Source organism: Salvelinus alpinus, chromosome 27, assembly GCF_045679555.1.
Source record: "Salvelinus alpinus chromosome 27, SLU_Salpinus.1, whole genome shotgun sequence".
NCBI lineage: Eukaryota > Metazoa > Chordata > Actinopteri > Salmoniformes > Salmonidae > Salvelinus > Salvelinus alpinus.
In genome coordinates, this window is record NC_092112.1 from 12,060,740 (window position 1) to 12,083,445 (window position 22,706).

General features: G+C 48.8%; 1 protein-coding gene across 2 annotated transcripts in view; it reads right to left on the reverse strand.

Moving 5' to 3' along the window:
* LOC139555968 (signal-induced proliferation-associated 1-like protein 1) overlaps positions 1–22,706 on the reverse strand; it is a 122,513-nt gene that overhangs the window by 42,412 nt on the left and 57,395 nt on the right. For both annotated transcript variants that reach the window (XM_071369391.1, XM_071369390.1), the window contains exons 11-15: positions 17,302–17,469; positions 17,047–17,153; positions 16,219–16,503; positions 15,230–15,373; positions 12,577–12,710 (exon numbers count right to left, since the gene is read on the reverse strand). In XM_071369391.1, the coding sequence (XP_071225492.1) occupies positions 12,577–12,710; positions 15,230–15,373; positions 16,219–16,503; positions 17,047–17,153; positions 17,302–17,469 (838 nt within the window). The remainder of the gene's footprint in view (positions 1–12,576; positions 12,711–15,229; positions 15,374–16,218; positions 16,504–17,046; positions 17,154–17,301; positions 17,470–22,706) is intronic.

The following is a 22,706-nucleotide window of genomic DNA, read 5'->3' on the forward strand; positions in this document are numbered from 1 at the left end:
AAACAGGGAGAGGGACTATAGAGAGCAGTAGAAAACAGATAGAGGGACTGTAGAGAGCAGTAGAAAACAGAGGGACTGTAGAGAGCAGTAGAAAACAGAGGGACTGTAGAGATGAAGAGAGAGGGACTGTAGAGAGCAGTAGAAAACAGATAGAGGGACTGTAGAGAGCAGTAGAAAACAGAGGGACTGTAGAGATGAAGAGAGCGTCAGTGAGATGAAGAGACCGTTAATTAAGATAAACACATTTAGTAGCTTCTGGCTTACACACACACACATTGCCTACAAGCCACTGATGCAGACCTTTGGAACATCTACAGTGGGGAGAACAAGTATTTGATACACTGACAATTTTGCAGGTTTTCCTACTTACAAAGCATGTAGAGGTCTGTAATTTTTATCATAGGTACACTTCAACTGTGAGAGACGGAATCTAAAACAAAAATCCAGAAAATCACATTGTATGATTTTTAAGTAATTAATTTGCATTTTATTGCATGACATAAGTATTTGATACATCAGAAAAGCAGAACTGAATATTTGGTACAGAAACCTTAGTTTGCAATTACAGAGATCATACGTTTCCTGTAGTTCTTGACCAGGTTTGCACACACTGCAGCAGGGATTTTGGCCCACTCCTCCATACAGACCTTCTCCAGATCCTTCAGGTTTCGGGGCTGTCGCTGGGCAATACGGACTTTCGGCTCCCTCCAAAGATTTTCTATTGGGTTCAGGTCTGGAGACTGGCTAGGCCACTCCAGGACCTTGAGATGCTTCTTACGGAGCCACTCCTTAGTTGCCCTGGCTGTGTGTTTCGGGTCGTTGTCATGCTGGAAGACCCAGCCACGACCCATCTTCAATGCTCTTACTGAGGGAAGGAGGTTGTTGGTCAAGATCTCGCGATACATGGCCCCATCCATCCTCCCTTCAATACGGTGCAGTCGTCCTGTCCCCTTTGCAGAAAAGCATCCCCAAAGAATGATGTTTCCACCTCCATGCTTCACGGTTGGGATGGTGTTCTTGGGGTTGTACTCATCCTTCTATTCCTCCAAACACGGCGAGTGGAGTTTAGACCAAAAAGCTCTATTTTTGTCTCCTCAGACCACATGACCTTCTCCCATTCCTCCTCTGGATCATCCAGATGGTCATTGGCAAACTTCAGACGGGCCTGGACATGCGCTGGCTTGAGCAGGGGGACCTTGCGTGCGCTGCAGGATTTTAATCCATGACGGCGTAGTGTGTTACTAATGGTTTTCTTTGAGACTGTGGTCCCAGCTCTCTTCAGGTCATTGACCAGGTCCTGCCGTGTAGTTCTGGGCTGATCCCTCACATTCCTCATGATCATTGATGCCCCACGAGGTGAGATCTTGCATGGAGCCCCAGACCGAGGGTGATTGACCGTCATCTTGAACTTCTTCCATTTTCTAATAATTGTGCCAACAGTTGTTGCCTTCTCACCAAGCTGCTTGGCTATTGTCCTGTAGCCCATCCCAGCCTTGTACAGGTCTACAATTTATCCCTGATGTCCTTACACAGCTCTCTGGTCTTGGCCATTGTGGAGAGGTTGGAGTCTGTTTGATTGAGTGTGTGGACAGGTGTCTTTTATACAGGTAACGAGTTCAAACAGGTGCAGTTAATACAGGTAATGAGTGGAGAACAGGAGGGCTTCTTAAAGAAAAACTAACAGGTCTGTGAGAGCCGGAATTCTTACTGGTTGGTAGGTGATCAAATACTTATGTCATGCAATAAAATGCAAATGAATTACTTAAAAATCATACAATGTGATTTTCTGGATTTTTGTTTTAGATTCCGTCTCTCACAGTTGAAGTGTACCTATGATAAAAATGACAGACCTCTACATGCTTTGTAAGTAGGAAAACCTGCAAAATCGGCAGTGTATCAAATACTTGTTCTCCCCACTGTACATGTTAAAAAGTCTAATAAATCCATGTAATATAGTCTAGACCGCCACAATAAATCCATTATTTATTTGAGACAGATCTAAAGAAACATGATATGAAGAAAATTTAGTCTATTTCAGAACAACAGAATAGCATACTGAGATGCTCTTCCTGCTAGATCCTGTTCTGGCTATGTCAAATCGCTGCGGGCTACACTAGTTCATTTAGCAGACAAGATTTGCTTAGAATTCCGTGGCATTATTTTATAGTATAGAGAATACAATTGAACAAAGCTGAATAAAATAGAAAGGATATTTTCTCCAAATGATTTGAGGGAGTGAACACATGCAGCTATTCTGTGTTGAGCGGTTAACAAATAAATAGGTACTCCTATATGCTTCATTTAGAGTTATTAATTTAACTTTAGTTGTTCTACAAACGCTGGGCTATATGTTTAGATTTGTAAGGCTGTATGATGCAACTAATGATGATTTGAAAACAGTTGCTTGAAAGGCAGGAGCTCTGCTTAGTTTTTTTTTTGTGCAGGCTGTACACACTTCATCAGTCTCTCATTCACAATTTGACAAGCACTTGATAATGCCTAGAATTTTACGGTGGCATCCCCTTTGAGTGGCCGTAATGCACCCTAAAAAAAATCCATGCCTTTTGCGGCCAGTGACCGTTGTGCCCTTCTCCCTGAGTGCTGCACGCTCCATCACGTGATTGGGTCTTTCTCACAGGCTACAAGTGAAGACAGATTGGTGAAGCAACTGCACGCGTCCTTATACAATTCCGAGGTGCATATTGAAGATATTGGAAGGGCCGTCCACATTTTCAGCAAACAAGATGAATAGGCCAAACGAACCTCAAAAGCACTAGCCTATGTCAATCTACTATCTCCCATGGTACAAAAGTCGACCTATTCTATTCTGTGGGAGAAATAAATATTCCAAACATAGTCTGGGACAGTTGTTGGATGCGATAGATCCCAAATTAATACAACCACTAGCATCAAAAAAACTTTTTGATGCAATGTTGCAACAGATTATAACTTTTAGCTTAGGCTATTTCTTCACATTATTAGCGCAGCACTGCGCACACGGCAGGAGGTTATAAGCGCGAATGTTCCATTAGCGAAAAACACCATTATCAAAGTGACCGCAAATACAATTATGCATGTAATGCTTTTATTATAAAAAGGTGCATTTTTAATGGTGAACATTTTCTTCCCCAAACTTGAAACTCACGCGCTGCTTAAGTATGCCAGTTAGGCTCTACACCCCTTGTAAAGGGAATTAATGTGCTTCATTTTAGTGGCCACTTCACCTTATTAAAACATATAGGCCTATGGGCTAGGCTACATGAGGTGTGCAACTACAATTTGAAAAAGTCGAGAAAAAAAAAAGGCATTGTTTCTTACACTGGGCATCATTCACAAGTGATAATATATAATTCACAAGTGATAGTCTAATATTGTCACCCATCAGACTATTCTCGATTTAATCTCGTCTTTACATATACTAAATAATATAAACTCAGCAAAAAAAAAGAAACGTCCTCTCATTGTCAACTGCGTTTATTTTCAGCAAATTTAACATGTGTAAATAGTTGTATGAACATAACAAGATTCAACAACTAAGACATAAACTGAACAAGTTCCACAGACATGTGACTAAGAGAAATTGAATAATGTGTCCCTGAACAAAAACGGGGAAACTGGTGAACAGGCCTCGGTGTAACGCTCATTCCTTCGACGATAAACGCGAATCCGACCATCACCCCTGGTGAGACAAAACCGCGACTCGTCAGTGAAGAGCACTTTTTGCCAGTCCTGTCTGGTCCAGCGACGGTGGGTTTGTGCCCATAGGCGACGTTGTTGCCGGTGATGTCTGGTGAGGACCTGCCTTACAACAGGCCTACAAGGCCCTCAGTCCAGCCTCTCTCAGCCTATTGCGGAAGGTCTGAGCACTGATGGAGGGATTGCACGTTCCTGTTGTAACTCGGGCAGTTGTTGTTGCCATCCTGTACCTGTCCTGCAGGTGTGATGTTCGGATGTACCGATCCTGTGCAGGTGTTGTTACACGTGGTCTGCTACTGTGAGGACGATCAGTTGTCCATCCTGTCTCCCTGTAGCGTTGTCTTAGGCGTCTCACAGTGCGGACATTGCAATTTATTGCCCTGGCCACAACTGCAGTCCTCATGCCTCCTTGCAGCATGCCTAAGGCACGTCCACACAGATGAGCAGGGACCCTGGGCATCTTTCTTTTGGTGTTTTTCAGAGTCAGAAGAAAGGCCTCTTTAGTGTCCTAAGTTTTCATAACTGTGACCTTAATTGCCTACCGTCTGTAAGTTGTTAGTGTCTTAACGACCGTTCCACAGGTGCATGTTCATTAATTGTTTATGGTTCATTGAACAAGCATGGGAAACAGTGTTTAAACCCTTTACAATGAAGATCTGTGTGAAATTATTTGGATTTTTACTAATTATCTTTGAAAGACAGGGTCCTGAAAAAGGGACGTTTCTTTTTTTGCTGAGTTTATGGGTGAAATTAGTTTGGATTTAGAATGGACTATTATCACGCACCTGTCTGGAACAGGGGCAGAGGAAAAAAAATAATATTATCTGTGCACTTAAATAGCGAATGGAGGACGCTTTCACCGTGGTTCATTTTCATACCAGCCTGGGAGACTATACTCCTGTTGTAAATATAAGCAATGTGCTTAATATTAGTAAAGTTGAGAAATAAATATAGGGGCCTAGTCTATAGAAAGCTGTTGGCATCCTCCTCTTTTTATTAGTGGCCATCACTCTGTTTTCTCACGCAATTGCAAAGCCTATAGAAATGTTGCACAACATGAGCTCATGGGCTCTCATGAAGTGTTTGATTAGATTTTCGATTACATTTGCATTGATGTCAGAATGATTAGAGGGACAGTAGAGTGGATATTAGTTAAACGGTCATGTGCCTTCATGACTCGTGACCACCGATGTCGTAGATAATTTTTTTAAATATATGTTCAAATGCGTCTTCTGTGAAGTAGTGACGTGCAACATACGCCTAGCTTCCTGAAATGGGTCACAAATATGGGGTTAGATTCTGACCATGCTGAACTATTCCAACCATACCCTGACAGATTTCAATTTGTATTTAACCTTTTATTTATTCAGGCAAGTCAGTAAGAACAAGTTGTTATTGGACAGAGTTGAGCTCACCCCATCCTATTAACTTCCGGCCTTGTCTCTAGTCTACAGACATTCGCCCCAGACCCTTATTCTGCCGACCCCTAACCACCTTCACTAGCGTCTGCCTGTCTCCATGCACCCATACGGTACCTATTCAGGATATACCCATTCAATTACATTTGAAGAAAGACCAGTTAAACCCTGAACAACGTCTGCTGTTCAGTAATATGAGCTGAACACTATGCGACTGATGGAGGAGGCCAAATCACCGAGAGCGATTGAGGGGTCAAGAGGTCAGAGAAGGGAGGATGAGAGTGACTGAGGGGGTCAAGAGGTCAGAGAAGGGAGGATGAGAGTGACTGAGGGGGTCAAGAGGTTAGAGAAGGGAGGATGAGAGTGACTGAGGGGGTCAAGAGGTCAGAGAAGGGAGGGTGAGAGTGACTGAGGGGGTCAAGAGGTCAGAGAAGGGAGGGTGAGAGTGACTGAGGGGGTCAAGAGGTCAGAGAAGGGAGGGTGAGAGTGACTGAGGGGGTCAAGAGGTCAGAGAAGGGAGGGTGAGAGTGACTGAGGGGGTCAAGAGGTTAGAGAATGGAGGATGAGAGTGACTGAGGGGTCAAGAGGTCAGAGAAGGGAGGATGAGAGTGACTGAGGGGTCAAGAGGTCAGAGAAGGGAGGATGAGAGTGACTGAGGGGTCAAGAGGTCAGAGAAGGGAGGATGAGAGTGACTGAGGGGTCAAGAGGTCAGAGAAGGGAGGATGAGAGTGACTGAGGGGTCAAGAGGTCAGAGAAGGGAGGGTGAGAGTGACTGAGGGGTCAAGAGGTCAGAGAAGGGAGGATGAGAGTGACTGAGGGGGTCAAGAGGTCAGAGAAGGGAGGATGAGAGTGACTGAGGGGGTCAAGAGGTCAGAGAAGGGAGGGTGAGAGTGACTGAGGGGGTCAAGAGGTCAGAGAAGGGAGGATGAGAGTGACTGAGGGGGTCAAGAGGTCAGAGAAGGGAGGATGAGAGTGACTGAGGGGGTCAAGAGGTCAGAGAAGGGAGGATGAGAGTGACTGAGGGGGTCAAGAGGTCAGAGAAGGGAGGATGAGAGTGACTGAGGGGTCAAGAGGTCAGAGAAGGGAGGATAAGAGATTCAAAACTACAGAAGAACTGAACTAGGTTTAGCTGGACTGGGCTGAACTTACCTGGACTAGGTTGGGTTTGACTGAGGGGTCAAGAGGTGAGAGAAGGAGGATGATTGTGGGCTCATAGAATTACATATAGAACTGATTTACAGGATCCCTGTGGCTTATACTGGACTGGGTTTAGGGTTGGGTTATACTGGACTGGCTTCTACTGGACTGGGTTATACCGGACTGAGTTATACCGGACTGGGTTATACCGGACTGGGTTTAAGGTTGGGTTATACTGGACTGGGTTATACCGGACTGGGTTTAGGGTTGGGTTATACTGGACTGGCTTCTACTGGACTGGGTTATACTGGACTGGGTTTAGGGTTGGGTTATACCGGACTGGGTTTAAGGTTGGGTTATACTGGACTGGGTTATACCGGACTGGGTTTAGGGTTGGGTTATACTGGACTGGCTTCTACTGGACTGGGTTATACTGGACTGGGTTATACTGGACTGGGTTATACCGGACTGGGTTTAGGGTTGGGTTATACTGGACTGGGTTATACCGGACTGAGTTATACCGGACTGGGTTATACCGGACTGAGTTATACCGGACTGAGTTATACCGGACTGAGTTATACCGGACTGGGCTTTACCGGACTGAGTTATACCGGACTGGGCTTTACCGGACTGAGTTATACCGGACTGGGCTTTACCGGACTGAGTTATACCGGACTGGGCTTACCGGACTGAGTTATACCGGACTGGGCTTTACTGGACTGGGCTTTGCTGGACTGGGCTTTACTGGACTGGGCTTTACCGGACTGGGCTTTACCGGACTGGGCTTTACTGGACTGGGTTATACCGGACTGGGCTTTACTGGACTGGGTTATACCGGACTGGGCTTTACGGACTGGGCTTTACTGGACTGGGTTATACCGGACTGGGTTTAGGGTTGCATGTACTTTCTCTAGTTTAGAGTGTGAGAGTGAACAGGGTCGATTCAACCAGCACAGAGTTGAAAGGAGGAGAGGATGGGAGGAGGAAAAGCAGAGGAATGAAGTGAAGGAAAAAGAGAAACAAACAGGAGGGGGCCGTGAGTCATGGTAGATTTCCTTGAAAAGGGCTGGAGGGAGAGAGAAGAGAAAGGCACACAGAGTTGGTTACACAACTGTACCGACAGGAAAGAGAGGAATTGATGTTTTTAATTTTCCTACAGAGAGAGCCTTGAACAGAGAGAGGAAAGAGAGGAGAAAGGAAGGTGGATTATAGGGCTGTGGTTGTCATGACATTTTGTCAGCCGGTGATTATCATGCAAAAAGCTGCTGGTCTCACGGTAATTGACCGTTAATAAACAAACACGTTTAGCACATCCAGGCTTCCACTCAAACAAGCTGCAAACAAATCACTGATACACGCCTTTGGAACATATATATATATTTTTTAAAGTATAATAAATCAATGTAATAATACACAAACCACAATATATGCAGTATTTATTTTAAGCAGGTGTAAAGAAACATTACGATATGAAGAAAACGTATTTCAGCAGAACAGAATATGAGTTAGCGTATTATCTGGCTATGCATGTCACGCCTTGGCCATAGAGAGGCTTTTATTCTCTATTTTTGGTTAGGCCAGGGTGTGACTAGGGTGGGCATTCTAGTTTCTTTATTTCTATGTTTTCTATTTCTATGTGTTTGGCCGGGTGTGGTTCTCAATCAGAGGCAGCTGTCTATCGTTGTCTCTGATTGAGAACCATACTTAGGTAGCCCTTTTTCCCATCTGTCTTTGTGGGAAGTTGACTTTTGTTCAGGGCACATAGCCTTTAGCTTCACGGTTTGTTTTGTAGTGTTTGTTCGGCGTCATTTTTATTAAATAAAGGAAAATGTACGCTGACTACGCTGCACCTTGGTCCTCTTCTTGTAACGGCCGTGTCAATGCACCACACCATAGCCTGTAGGTTTAGTTAATTTAGCAGACATGACATGCTTATAAAGTCTCCTGCCATTATTTTATATTATAAATAATATAACTTTAGCTGAATAAAATAGTAAGGATATTTTTCCCCATTCGAGAGCGAGTGTGCTTATGAAGTGACTATGTTGAGTGTAAAAAGTGATCATTTGAAACAGGTCCTATACGCTAGATTTTAGAGTTATTTGACAACTTTAGTTGTGAATGATACAACCCTTAGAATGTCTTAGAAATCAAAACATATATGGTCTGCATGATGAGACAAAAGAACATGGATGATTAGAGAAAGTAGCAAAATAAAAGAAGGTGCACTCCGTTTCTTGTTCTCAGGCTGCACACGCTGTTCTCTCATCATGTAGATCATATTTTCACCCATCAAACGATTCTTCATTTAATCTTGTCTTTACTAATATGTAACATTTGGAATGGCCCATTATCAAATGGGCATGGAAGGGGGGGGGGGGGAGGAGAGACATGTCCTTCATTTGCACCCGAATAGCGAATGGAGGCCGCTTTCACGCCGATTTTCAAATGATGCTGGGTAAGCTACTGTGGTTTTATAGCGGAGACGTGCTTAATATGAGCAGCTGAGAAATTAATATAACACTTATTTCACATCACACATCAACCACTATTTGAGGAGCATGGTCTCTCTGCGCGACAGGTGATATCCCCCCCCCCACCCCAGACTCTGTACGTCATGGTCTCTCTGCGCGACAGGTGATACACACACACCACCCCCCCCCCCAGACTCTGTACGTCATGGTCTCTCTGCGCGACAGGTGATATCCCCCCCCCCAGACTCTGTACGTCATGGGCTCTCCAACTCTCTTCCTGTAGCTACCCAGTGCTTCATTTAGGAAACCAAGTGAAATCTGTTTAGGGAACATCGATAGTAACAATGTTTTTTCCCAACAACAACACCACATATTTCATTAAACTGTTGACAGCCCCTCTGCACGCTCGAGAAAGGAATGAAAGGAGAGAGAGGAGGACATGGAAACGCATAGTGGTGAGATATTCTGTAGGTAATTTTCCAGACTACTAATGCTGAAAATATAAACAATGCCCTATTACTAGGTTATTAAAAAAATCAAATTCACTATAACTGTAGGCTAACTGTAAGCCGCCTTCTGCACAGTCAATGAACCAGCTGCATCGCCCAGGGCTATAGATTCTCACCCAGACTCATGGATAGAAGGTTTGGAGAGTAGCATTAGGTAACCAGTCCATCCAATATGAATGATAATACAGTCCACACAGAAAGGCGATTACTCTAATTTATAGTATAGACTGGACAAATTATGTACCAAAGACATCTTAAATACGTTTTGTTTTGTGTTTTTCTGCCATGCGTGATATGTGGTAGGCTATGTAATGTATAACGGCACAATACTTATTTTAATTCATGTTTTTCTTGGGGGGGGGGGGGGGGGCTTGGGTTCATATATATGGATGTTTAAATTAATCATCACTTTAGAAAGTGTTGGTTCTACCCAGTTTCAACCTGTTGTTGAACTTCTGTCTTCAATTTGATCATCACAGTGAGGTGAGTTTTAAAAGCACCATACTGTTTTAATGATAAGTGTTTGATGTGATTTTCCATTGCATTTGCATTGATGTCAGTGTGGTTAGAGGGACAATAGAGCCCTGAGTACCAGGCCATGAGGACCTGATGGAGGGACAATAGAGCCCTGAGTAACAGGCCATTAGGATCTGATGGAGGTGCAATAGAGCCCTGAGTACCAGGTCATGAGGACCTGATGGAGGGACAAATGAGCCGAGTACCAGGCCATGAGGACCTGATGGAGGGACAATAGAGCCCTGAGTACCAGGCCATTAGGACCTGATGGAGGGAAAATAGAGCCCCGAGTACCAGGTCATTAGGAACTGATGGAGGGACAATAGAGCCCTGAGTACCAGGCCATTAGGACCTGATGGAGGGAAAATAGAGCCCCGAGTACCAGGTCATTAGGAACTGATGGAGGGACAATAGAGCCCTGAGTACCAGGCCATTAGGACCTGATGGAGGGACAAGAGAGGCCTGAGTACCAGGCCATTAGGACCTGATGGAGGGACAATAGAGCCCTGAGTACCAGGTCATTAGGACCTGATGGAGGGACAATAGTGCCCTGAGTACCAGGCCATTATGTGTGTTGGGGTGTATGTTGGGGGGGGGGGGGAGAGTAGGGCTGTCAGTGCCATCAAAGCCAACAGCTGTTTCATACAGAAAGAGCCATGGGAGAGTACTACTGGCACACACACTCTCTTTCTATAATATGTGGTAGAGAGCAGGGGATTCTCTCTCTCTCTGAGATGAGTGGGAGGTTTACTTGCCTCTCTGTGTTATTCAGTTCTGGGCTGAAGCTTCACTTCAAATGTAATGTACCAGCAGCTACACGCTAAATGCGACAGAGGCAATTTAACATCCGTGTTCTTCCCACACACTGTTTTAACACGACAAGGCAAACTACCAAACTGATGGATGGATGATCACACTGCAGTCAGAGATTAACACATTCAGTTGACATTTATACAGCAGTTAGCAGTAGTAAAACGTATGTATGTATTTAAGGTATCGGACATATTTAATCTTAAAAGGTATTTTCTCTGAGATCACTGATAGGAAACCACACTAATATATAAATGGATGCAGACCGTAGGTGTATCTAGATAGGTCTATGTTCATATAGGAGTAGGTGTATCTAGATAGGTCTATGTTCATATAGGAGTAGGTGTATCTAGATAGGTCTATGTTCATATAGGAGTAGGTGTATCTAGATAGGTCTATGTTCATATAGGAGTAGGTGTATCTAGATAGGTCTATGTTCATACAGGAGTAGGTGTATCTAGATAGGTCTATGTTCATACAGGAGTAGGTGTATCTAGATAGGTCTATGTTCATACAGGAGTAGGTGTATCTAGATAGGTCTATGTTCATACAGGAGTAGGTGTATCTAGATAGGTCTATGTTCATACAGGAGTAGGTGTATCTAGATAGATCTATGTTCATACAGGAGTAGGTGTATCTAGATAGGTCTATGTTCATACAGGAGTAGGTGTATCTAGATAGGTCTATGTTCATACAGGAGTAGGTGTATCTAGATAGGTCTATGTTCATACAGGAGTAGGTGTATCTAGATAGGTCTATGTTCATATAGGAGTAGGTGTATCTAGATAGGTCTATGTTCATACAGGAGTAGGTGTATCTAGATAGGTCTATGTTCATACAGGAGTAGGTGTATCTAGATAGGTCTATGTTCATACAGGAGTAGGTGTATGTTTAAACAGAAGCTGTTAGGGGGGAGCTGTTAGGGGGGGGGCTGTTAGGGGAGGAGCTGTTAGGGGGGGGCTGTTAGGGGGGGGGCTGTTAGGGGAGGAGCTGTTAGGGGGGAGCTGTTAGGGGAGGAGCTGTTAGGGGGGGGCTGTTAGGGGGGGGGGCTGTTAGGGGGGGGCTGTTAGGGGAGGAGCTGTTAGGGGGGGGCTGTTAGGGGGGGGGGCTGTTAGGGGGGGCTGTTAGGGGAGGAGCTGTTAGGGGGGGGCTGTTAGGGGGGGCTGTTAGGGGAGGAGCTGTTAGGGGGGAGCTGTTAGGGGGGGGGCTGTTAGGGGAGGAGCTGTTAGGGGGGGGCTGTTAGGGGGGGGGGCTGTTAGGGGGGGGCTGTTAGGGGAGGAGCTGTTAGGGGGGGGCTGTTAGGGGGGGGCTGTTAGGGGGGAGCTGTTAGGGGGGAACTGTTAGGGGGGGAGCTGTTAGGGGGGAGCTGTTAGGGGGGAGCTGTTAGGGGGGAGCTGTTAGGGGGGAGCTGTTAGGGGGGAGCTGTTAGGGGGGAGCTGTTAGGGGGGAGCTGTTAGGGGGGGCTGTTAGGGGGAGCTGTTAGGGGGGAGCTGTTAGGGGGGGCTGTTAGGGGGGAGCTGTTAGGGGGGGCTGTTAGGGGGAGCTGTTAGGGGGGAGCTGTTAGGGGGGGCTGTTAGGGGGGGCTGTTAGGGGAGGCTGTTAGGGGAGGCTGTTAGGGGGGAGCTGTTAGGGGGGAGCTGTTAGGGGGGAGCTGTTAGGGGGGAGCTGTTAGGGGGGGGTGGGGCTGTTAGGGGGGGGTGGGGCTGTTAGGGGGGGGCTGTTAGGGGGGGCTGTTAGGGGGGGAGCTGTTAGGGGGGGAGCTGTTAGGGGGGGGCTGTTAGGGGGGGAGCTGTTAGGGGGGAGCTGTTAGGGGGGGGAGCTGTTAGGGGGGGGCTGTTAGGGGGGGAGCTGTTAGGGGGGGAGCTGTTAGGGGGAGCTGGAGGACCAATTGGTATTGGGAGCTCCAATATCCACATCAGCATGTAGAACTCAGTATGTATGACAGTATGGAAACTACCGCAGCCTGTCTTTTCTTCCTTTATTATCAAATCCCTCTCTCCCATTGGTCAATCTCACCTGTAGAACCTCTGTCGGACCCACCCCCTTCCTCTACTCTCGGCCAATTAGGTGTGGATTTGCCGCTAGCCCCGCCTTCTCCCACCACCTGTCGCTCCGTAGATAAAGGAGAGTGTTGTCTGCGTTCTCCGAACCTAGAACGAACACACACACACACACACACACACACGAGAGAAGGAAAAACAGCCACACATAAACACAGCAAGTTGTGGTCAAGTGCATTGAAAGTCCATTTCATTTTCAGACATCAAGTCACCCACAGAAGAGCAGACATGCTGTTTCCCATCAACTACAACATGTGTTAGCCATAGATGTATGATTAGAAAGAAAAATAAGGAAGGAAATAAATAGAAAGTAAATTGAAAAGCAGGGTTGTGGGCGGAAGCTGCTTCCTTTGCACGGACTGAGTCATGGGATATGTATCAAATGGCACACTATTCACTATATAGTGCACTAATGGTGTAGGGCACTATATAGGGAATGGAGGACACTATATAGTGCGTGTGTGTGTGTGTGTGTGGGTGTGTGTGTGTGTGTGTGTGTGTGTGTCCTGTATTTAAAGGGGGATATCAAGCTGATCCTAACTGTTAAAGGCCTATTTCTATTTTGTCCTGTTTATCAAAAGTGTTGGAAAAACTTGTCAATAATCAACTTACTGACTTTCTTGATGTCTATAGTATTCTCTCTGGTATGCAGTCTGGCTTCCGCTCAGGTTATGGATGTGTCACTGCAACCTTAAAGGTCCTCAATGATGTCACCTTTGCCCTTGATTCTAAGCAATGTTGTGCTACTATTTTTATTGACTTGGCCAAAGCTTTTGATACGGTAGACCATTCCAATCTCGTGGGCCGGCTAAGGAGTATTGGTGTCTCTGAAGGGGGGCTTTGGCCTGGATTGCTAACTACCTCTCTCAAACAGTGCAGTGTATAAAGTCAGAAAATCTGCTGTCTCAGCCACTGCCTGTCACCAAGGGAGTACCTCAAGGCTCAATCCTAGGCTCCACACTCTTCTCAATTTACCTCAACAACATAGCTCAGGCAGTAGGAAGCTCTCTAATCAATTTATATGCAGATGATACAGTCTTATACTCAGCTGGCCCCTCCCTAAATGTTGTGTTAAATGCTCTATAACAAAGCTTTCTAAGTGTCCATCAAGCTTTCTCTACCCTTAACCTTGTTCTGAACACCTCCAAAACAAAAGTCATGTGGTTTGGTCAGAAGAATGCCCCTCTCCCCACAGGTGTGATAACTACCTCTGAGGGTTTAGAGCTTGAGGTAGTCACCTCCTACAAGTACTTGGGAGTATGGCTAGACGGTACACTGTCCTTCTCTCAGCACATATCAAAGCAGCAGGCTAATTTTAAATCTAGACTTGGTTTCCTCTATCGTAATCACTCCTCTTTCACCCCAGCTGCCAGATTCAGATGACTATCCTACCCATGCTAGAGTATGGAGACATCATTTATAGATCAACAGGTAAGGGTGCTCGAGTGGCTAGATGTTCTTTACCATTCGGCCGTCAAATTTGCCACCAATGCTCCTTATAGGACACATCACTGCACTCTATACTCCTCTGTAAACTGGTCATCTCTGTATACCCGTCGCAAGACCCACTGGTTGATGCTTATTTATAAAACCCTCTTAGGCCTCACTCCCCCCTATCTGAGATATCTACTGCAGCCCTCATCCTCCACATACAACACCCGTTCTGCCAGTCACATTCTGTTAAATGTCCCCAAAGCACACACATCCCTGGGTCGCTCGTCTTCTCAGTTCACTGCAGCTAGCGACTGGAACGAGCTGCAACAAACACTCAAACTGGACAGTTTTATCTCAATCTCTTCATTCAAAAACTCAATCATGGACACTCTTACTGACAGTTGTGGCTGCTTTGCGTGATTTATTGTTGTCTCTACCATCTTGCCCTTTGTGCTGTTGTCTGTGCCCAATAATGTTTATACCATGTTGTGTTGCTACCATGCTGTGTTATCATGTGTTGCTGCCTTGCTATGTTATTGTCTTAAGTCTCTCTTTATGTAGTGTTGTGTTGTCTCTTGTCGTGATGTGTGTTTTGTCCTTTATTTATTTTGACATTTTTAATCCAAGCCCCGTCCCCGGAGGAGGCCTTTTGCCTTTTGGTAGGCCGTCATTGTAAATAAGAATTTGTTCTTAACTGACTTGTCTAGTTAAATAAAAATAAGGGCGCCCTGTGGGGAACGGAGGGCGCCCTGTGGGGAACGGAGGGCGCCCCGTGGGGAACGGAGGGCGCTCCGTAGGGAACAGAGGGCGCCCTGTGGGGAACGGAGGGAATAGGCTGCCATTTGCATACAATCCATGGGCAGAGACATGAGTGACTTCAAGGTCATCCTCAATGTAATGGACACAAGCTGGAAGACAGTTTTCACATGGAAAAACTAAAATGAGTTCTTATTGGATATAGTGCTTCCTTCATTTCCAAGAATTTAACCACTTTCTGAACACCATTCAACCACTTACTTCCTTAACACCTTTCAACCACTTCCTTAACACCTTTCAACCACTTCCTGAACACCTTTCAACCACTTCCTGAACACCTTTCAACCACTTCCTTAACACTTACATAAAGGGTTATATTCAATACGGTTCAGGTGACCAACACTCTCTCCGTCTCTTACCCCTCAGGCATAGACTTTTGAGTCCTCCAGTGCTGCGAGGTGTCAGTGGAGCAGGAGAGGTTGGAGGGGGAAGAGCGGTTGTGAGGAGGACGACCCAGAGCCAGAGAGGAGGTTACCGCATAGTTCTCACTGCCCGGGGACATTCTGGAAAGGGGGTTACCAGAGAAGAAGAAACATTACATGAATCAATTAGGAGATACAGAGAGAAGACATTCACCCTCTCAACCTTGCCCCTCCTCCCAAATTCAAACTAACTTTATTGACATCAAGGGAGCAATCTAATGTTGTCAAAGCAGCAATATTTTATTTGACGGAAATCACAAGTCCACACACTCATCCTCCCACCCCTACCTCTTGGTATCCAGTGGTATAGCATCGTTTCTCTCCTCCCTCCCTCCCTCCCTCCCTCTTGGTATCCAGTGGTATAGCATCGTTTCTCTCCTCCCTCCCTCCCTCCCTCCCTCTTGGTATCCAGTGGTATAGCATCGTTTCTCTCCTCCCTCCCTCCCTCCCTCCCTCTTGGTATCCAGTGGTATAGCATCGTTTCTCTCCTCCCTCCCTCCCTCCCTCTTGGTATCCAGTGGTATAGCATCGTTTCTCCCCTCCCTCCCTCCCTCCCTCCCCCCTACCTCTTGGTATCCAGTGGTATAGCATCGTTTCTCCCCTCCCTCCCTCCCTCCCTCCTTCTCCTCTCCCCTACCTCTTGGTATCAAGCGGCCGTCCATCACTACTAACACTGCGTGGTATAGCATCGTTTCTCTCCTCCCTCCCTCCCTCCCTCCTCCTCTCCCCTACCTCTTGGTATCAAGCGGCCGTCCATCACTACTAACACTGCGTGGTATAGCATCGTTTCTCTCCTCCCTCCCTCCCTCCCTCCCTCCCTCCCCTTCTCCTCTCCCCTACCTCTTGGTATCAAGCGGCCGTCCATCACTACTAACACTGCGTGGTATAGCATCGTTTCTCTCCTCCCCTCCCTCCCTCCCCCCTACCTCTTGGTATCCAGCGGCCGTCCATCACTACTAACACTGCGTGGTATAGCTGCGTTTCTCTCTGGGCGTTCAGCAGACAGGGTCTTCCCCCCAGAGCTCCCCAGGCTGACGGCCCGGTTGGGGGTGTGCGGCTGGGGGGAGGCCGTCAGGGACTGCTGGGGGCTACTGGAGGTTCTCTGCCACTTGTTGTCTTTGCTGCGGAACGGGAACTTGTAGTCAAACGAACCACTCTCACCACTCCCCTTATACTCAACCACCGGCATACGGTAGAGCTCAGAGCAACCTCTGTAGAGTGAGTAAGGGAGAGGGAGAGGACGAGAGGAAGAGAGAGGGAGAGGACGAGAGAGGGAGAGGACGAGAGAGGGAGAGATGGAGAGGAAGAGAGGGATGGAGAGGACGAGAGGGATGGAGAGGACGAGAGGGATGGAGAGGACGAGAGGGATGGAGAGGAAGAGAGGGATGGAGAGGACGAGAGGGATGGAGAGGACGAAAGGGATGGAGAGGAAGAGAGGGATGGAGAGGACGAGAGGGATGGAGAGGACGAGAGGGATGGAGAGGAAGAGAGAGAGGGAAATTAAGAGGAAGAGCGAGGGAAATTAAGAGGAAGAGAGAGGGAAATTAAGAGGAAGAGAGAGGGGGAGAGGGAGAGAGAGGGGGAGAGGGAGAGAGAGGGGCAGAGGACGAGAGGAGGGAGGACGAGAGGGGGTTAGAAGCACAGGTAAGTCTCCACACACACACACGGCTGACATGATGATGACCTCATAATCACCAGCCTGACCGTGACTGACATCACACACACCAACCCCTTAGACAAACACACACACACACCTGCGTGGGGTGGCGTCTTCGTGCGGCGGGATGATGACTACCCTGACGGTGACCGACGTCCTCAGCAGGTCAATCATCTGTTCGTGGGTCAGTGTCGCCACGGCAACCTTGACAGAATAGTTTATTTTGTAAGGTGACATTGATACTGTTTGGTATCAATAGCAGCAAATAATTTGATACAATTTCAGAGTAATTAAAATAAACACAAGAATGATCCACACAATGAAATCTACAAGTTTGAATGAAATGACGTACCTTGCAGATTTCGACCAATCGGCTGCCCTGCCTCAGCCCCGCCTGCCAGGCGTACCCGTACGACTCCACCTCTGCCACGATGCCCTCGTAGTTGACATGGAAACCCAGCTGGCCCAGCCCGTTACGACGTAGCGTCATCTCAGATGTCTCACAACCCTTAGTCAGGTACTGGTGGGGAGGGAGGAGGAGGGGGAGGTTGAATCAAGGGAGGGAGAGAGTGGAAGGTGAGGGAGAGGAGAAGGGAGGAGGGGGAGGAGGGAGAGGAGGGAGGGGAGGGAGAGGGAGAGGAGGAGAGGGAGGAGGGAGGCCAGATTGAATCAAGGGAGGGAGAGAGTGGGAGGAGAGGGAGAGGAGGGGGAGGAGGGGGATGAGGGAGGGGAGGGAGGGGGAGGAGGGAGGGGAGGGGAGGAGAGGGAGAGGAGGGGGAGGAGGGAGGAGAGGGAGAGGAGGGAGGAGAGGGAGAGGAGGGGGAGGACGAGGGAGAGGAGGGGGAGTGAGAATAGGGGGAGGAGGGAGGGGAGGAGGATGGAGAGGAGGGGAGGAGGGAGAGGAGGGGGAGAGAGGAGGGAGAGTGGGAGGAGAGGGAGAGGGGGAAGAGGGATGAGAGGGAGAGGGGGGAGGGAGAAGAGGGGGAGGAGGGGCAAGGAGAGGGAGAGGATGGGGAGGAGGGGAGAGTGGGAGAGGAGGGAGAGGGAGAGGAGGGGGAGGAGAGGGAGAGGAGGGGGAGGAGAGGGAGAGGAGGGGGAGGAGGGAGGAGAGGAAGAGGAGGGAGGGGAGGGAGGAGAGGAAGAGGAGGGAGGGGAGGGAGAGTGGGAGGAGGGAGGGGAGGGAGAGGAGGGGGAGGAGGGAGAGGAGGAAGAGGGAGAGGAGGGGGAGGGGGAGGGAGAGTGATTAGTTGTTGTTATTGTTGTTGCATTGTCGAGAAGGAACCTGCAAGTAAAAAAATTGTAGAACGATGTACACAGCATATACAAAACATTACAAATTTCCTCTTTTTCCATTAGAGGTTGACACAGGAGTGAAAATTCATTCCTCTCCCGTCCTGTCCATTTCTTTCCTGTACTGTCCTGAACCCGCAAAAATTCTACAACCCCAAACTTTCCTGTCCCTTCCTGAAAAATCACTCCCTTCCCATCCCCGGCTCATTCTTTGCTCACAGAAATATGTATGCTGTAGTGTTTGTTTAGGAAGTATTAAAAATCATTTCAGTACTGCAAAATGTGACTGTGATATGTGGTTATCTTAGCTATTTGAGTTAAATGCTCTTGAGTGTAGGCCTAAATCTCTCTGGATGAGAGCGTACTCTAAATGAAGAGGGAATTAAGGCTGGAGGATGAGGACAGAGACCTCAGCAGGATGGTCTGCTCAGCACAGCATACATCCGTGGCCTACAGCTGAGCACTGCACACGTCGACATTCACAACGCCCGTCGACACTCACAACACACGTCGACATTCACCACACGTCGACATTCACAACGCCCGTCGACATTCACAACACGTCGACACTCACAACACGTCGACACTCACAACACGTCGACACTCACAACGCACGTCGACACTCACAACACGTCGACACTCACAACACGTCGACACTCACAACACGTCGACACTCACAACACGTCGACACTCACAACGCACGTCGACACTCACAACGCACGTCGACACTCACAACACGTCGACACTCACAACACGTCGACACTCACAACACGTCGACACTCACAACACGTCGACACTCACAACACGTCGACACTCACAACACGTCGACACTCACAACACGTCGACACTCACAACACGTCGCCATTTACAACACGTCGACACTCACAACACGTCGCCACTCACAACACGTCGACACTCACAACGCACGTCGACATTCACAACACGTCGACACTCACAACGCACGTCGACATTCACAACACGTCGACACTCACAACGCACGTCGACACTCACAACACGTCGACACTCACAACACGTCGACACTCAAAACCCGTCGACACTCACAACACGTCGACACTCACAACACGTCGACACTCACAACACGTCGACACTCACAACACGTCGACACTCACAACACAACGCCATTTACAACACGTCGACACTCACAACACGTCGCCACTCACAACACGTCGACATTCACAACACGTCGACACTCACAACACGTCGACACTCACAACACGTCGACACTCACAACACGTCGACACTCACAACGCACGTCGACATTCACAACACGTCGACACTCACAACGCACGTCGACATTCACAACACGTCGACACTCACAACGCACGTCGACATTCACAACACGTCGACACTCACAACGCACGTCGACACTCACAACACGTCGACACTCACAACACGTCGACACTCACAACACGTCGACACTCACAACACGTCGACACTCACAACACGTCGACACTCACAACACGTCGCCATTTACAACACGTCGACACTCACAACACGTCGCCACTCACAACACGTCGACACTCACAACACGTCGACACTCACAACACGTCGACACTCACAACACGTCGACACTCACAACACGTCGACACTCACAACACGTCGCCACTCACAACACGTCGCCACTCACAACACGTCGCCACTCACAACACGTCGCCACTCACAACACGTCGACACTCACAACACGTCGACATTCACAACACGTCGCCACTCACAACACGTCGCCACTCACAACACGTCGACACTCACAACACGTCGCCACTCACAACACGTCGACATTCACAACGCACGTCGATACTCACAACACGTCGCCACTCACAACACGTCGACACTCACAACACGTCGACACTCACAACACGTCGACATTCACAACACGTCGACACTCACAACACGTCGCCACTCACAACACGTCGACACTCACAACACGTCGACACTCACAACACGTCGACACTCACAACACGTCGCCACTCACAACACGTCGCCACTCACAACACGTCGACACTCACAACACGTCGCCACTCACAACACGTCGCCACTCACAACACGTCGCCACTCACAACACGTCGACACTCACAACACGTCGCCACTCACAACACGTCGACACTCACAACACGTCGCCACTCACAACACGTCGCCACTCACAACACGTCGACACTCACAACACGTCGACACTCACAACATGTCGACATTCACAACGCACGTCGCCACTCACAACACGTCGCCACTCACAACACGTCGACACTCACAACACGTCGACACTCACAACACGTCGACATTCACAACACGTCGACACTCACAACACGTCGCCACTCACAACACGTCGACACTCACAACACGTCGACACTCACAACACGTCGACATTCACAACACGTCGACACTCACAACACGTCGCCACTCACAACACGTCGACACTCACAACACGTCGACACTCACAACACGTCGACATTCACAACACGTCGACACTCACAACACGTCGCCACTCACAACACGTCGACACTCACAACACGTCGACATTCACAACACGAACATAAAACTATTTAAACCTGATAGGCAGTACTGCATGAGTCAATTTATTTTTATTTTCACTCTCTACTTCAGGTTTAGTTAAATACGGGAACAATTGGGCTTGATGGGGTGCGTGCTTAGCCCCCTCCTGTACTCCCCGTTCATCCACGACTGCGTGGCCGCGCATGAATCCAACACGGTGGTAGGCCTGATCACCAACGATGATGAGAGCCTACAAGGAGGTGGTCAGAGACTTGGCAGTGTGGTGCCAGGACAACAACCTCTCCCTCAACGCCAGTAAGAGAAAGGAGCTGATCGTGGACTACAGGAAACGAAAGGCCGGGCCACGCCCCTAATCACATCGACAGGGCTGCAGTGGAGCGGGTTGAGAGCTTCAAGTTCCTCTGTGTCCACATAATTAAGGACCTATCCACACACACCAAGACAGTCGTAGAGGCCACGACACAACACCACTTCTCCCTCAGGAGGATGAAAAGATTTGACTGGGCCCTCAGATCCTCAAAAAGTTCTACAGCTGCACCATTGAGAGCATCTTGACTGGCTGCATCACCGCTTGGTATGGCAACTGCTTGGCATCCAACCGCAAGGCGCTACAGAGGTTAGTGGGTACGGACCAGTATATCTCTGGGGCCGAGCTCCCTGCCATCCAGGACCTCTATACCAGGCGGTGTCAGAGGAAAGCCCTAATAATTGTCAGAGTCCAGCCACCCTAGTCATAGACTGTTCTCCGGTACCGCATGGCAAGCGGGTACCCACACGCCGACTGGACTCTACCCCACACGCCGACTGGACTCTACCCCACACGCCGACTGGACTCTACCCCGCACACCGACTGGACTCTACCCCGCACACTGACTGGACTCTTACCCCACACGCCGACGGGACTCTACCCACACGCCGACTGGACTCTACCCACACGCCGACTGGACTCTTACCCCACACGCCGACTGGACTCTACCCCACACACCGACTGGACTCTACCCCACACGCCGACTGGACTCTACCCCACACGCCGACTGGACTCTACCCCACACGCCGACTGGACTCTTACCCCACACGCCGACTGGACTCTACCCCACACGCCGACTGGACTCTATCCCCACACGCCGACTGGACTCTACCCCACACGCCGACTGGACTCTATCCCCACACACCGACTGGACTCTATCCCACACGCCGACTGGACTCTACCCCACACGCCGACTGGACTCTACCCCACACGCCGACTGGACTCTACCCCACACGCCGACTGGACTCTTACCCCACACGCCGACTGGACTCTACTGACTGGACTCTTACCCCGCACGCCGACTGGACTCTTACCCCACACGCCGACTGGACTCTACCCCACACGCCGACTGGACTCTACCCCACACGCCGACTGGACTCTATCCCCACACACCGACTGGACTCTATCCCACACACCGACTGGACTCTATCCCACACACCGACTGGACTCTACCCCACACGCCGACTGGACTCTTACCCCACACGCCGACTGGACTCTTACCCCACACGCCGACTGGACTCTACCCCACACACTGACTGGACTCTACCCACACACTGACTGGACTCTACCCACACACCGACTGGACTCTTACCCCACACACCGACTGGACTCTACCCACACACTCACTGGACTCTTACCCCACACACCGACTGGACTCTACCCCACACACCGACTGGACTCTACCCACACACTGACTGGACTCTACCCCACACACCGACTGGACTCTACCCCACACACTGACTGGACTCTACCCCACACACTGACTGGACTCTACCCACACACTGACTGGACTCTACCCACACACTGACTGGACTCTACCCACACACTGACTGGACTCTACCCACACACTGACTGGACTCTTACCCCACACACCGACTGGACTCTACCCACACACTCACTGGACTCTTACCCCA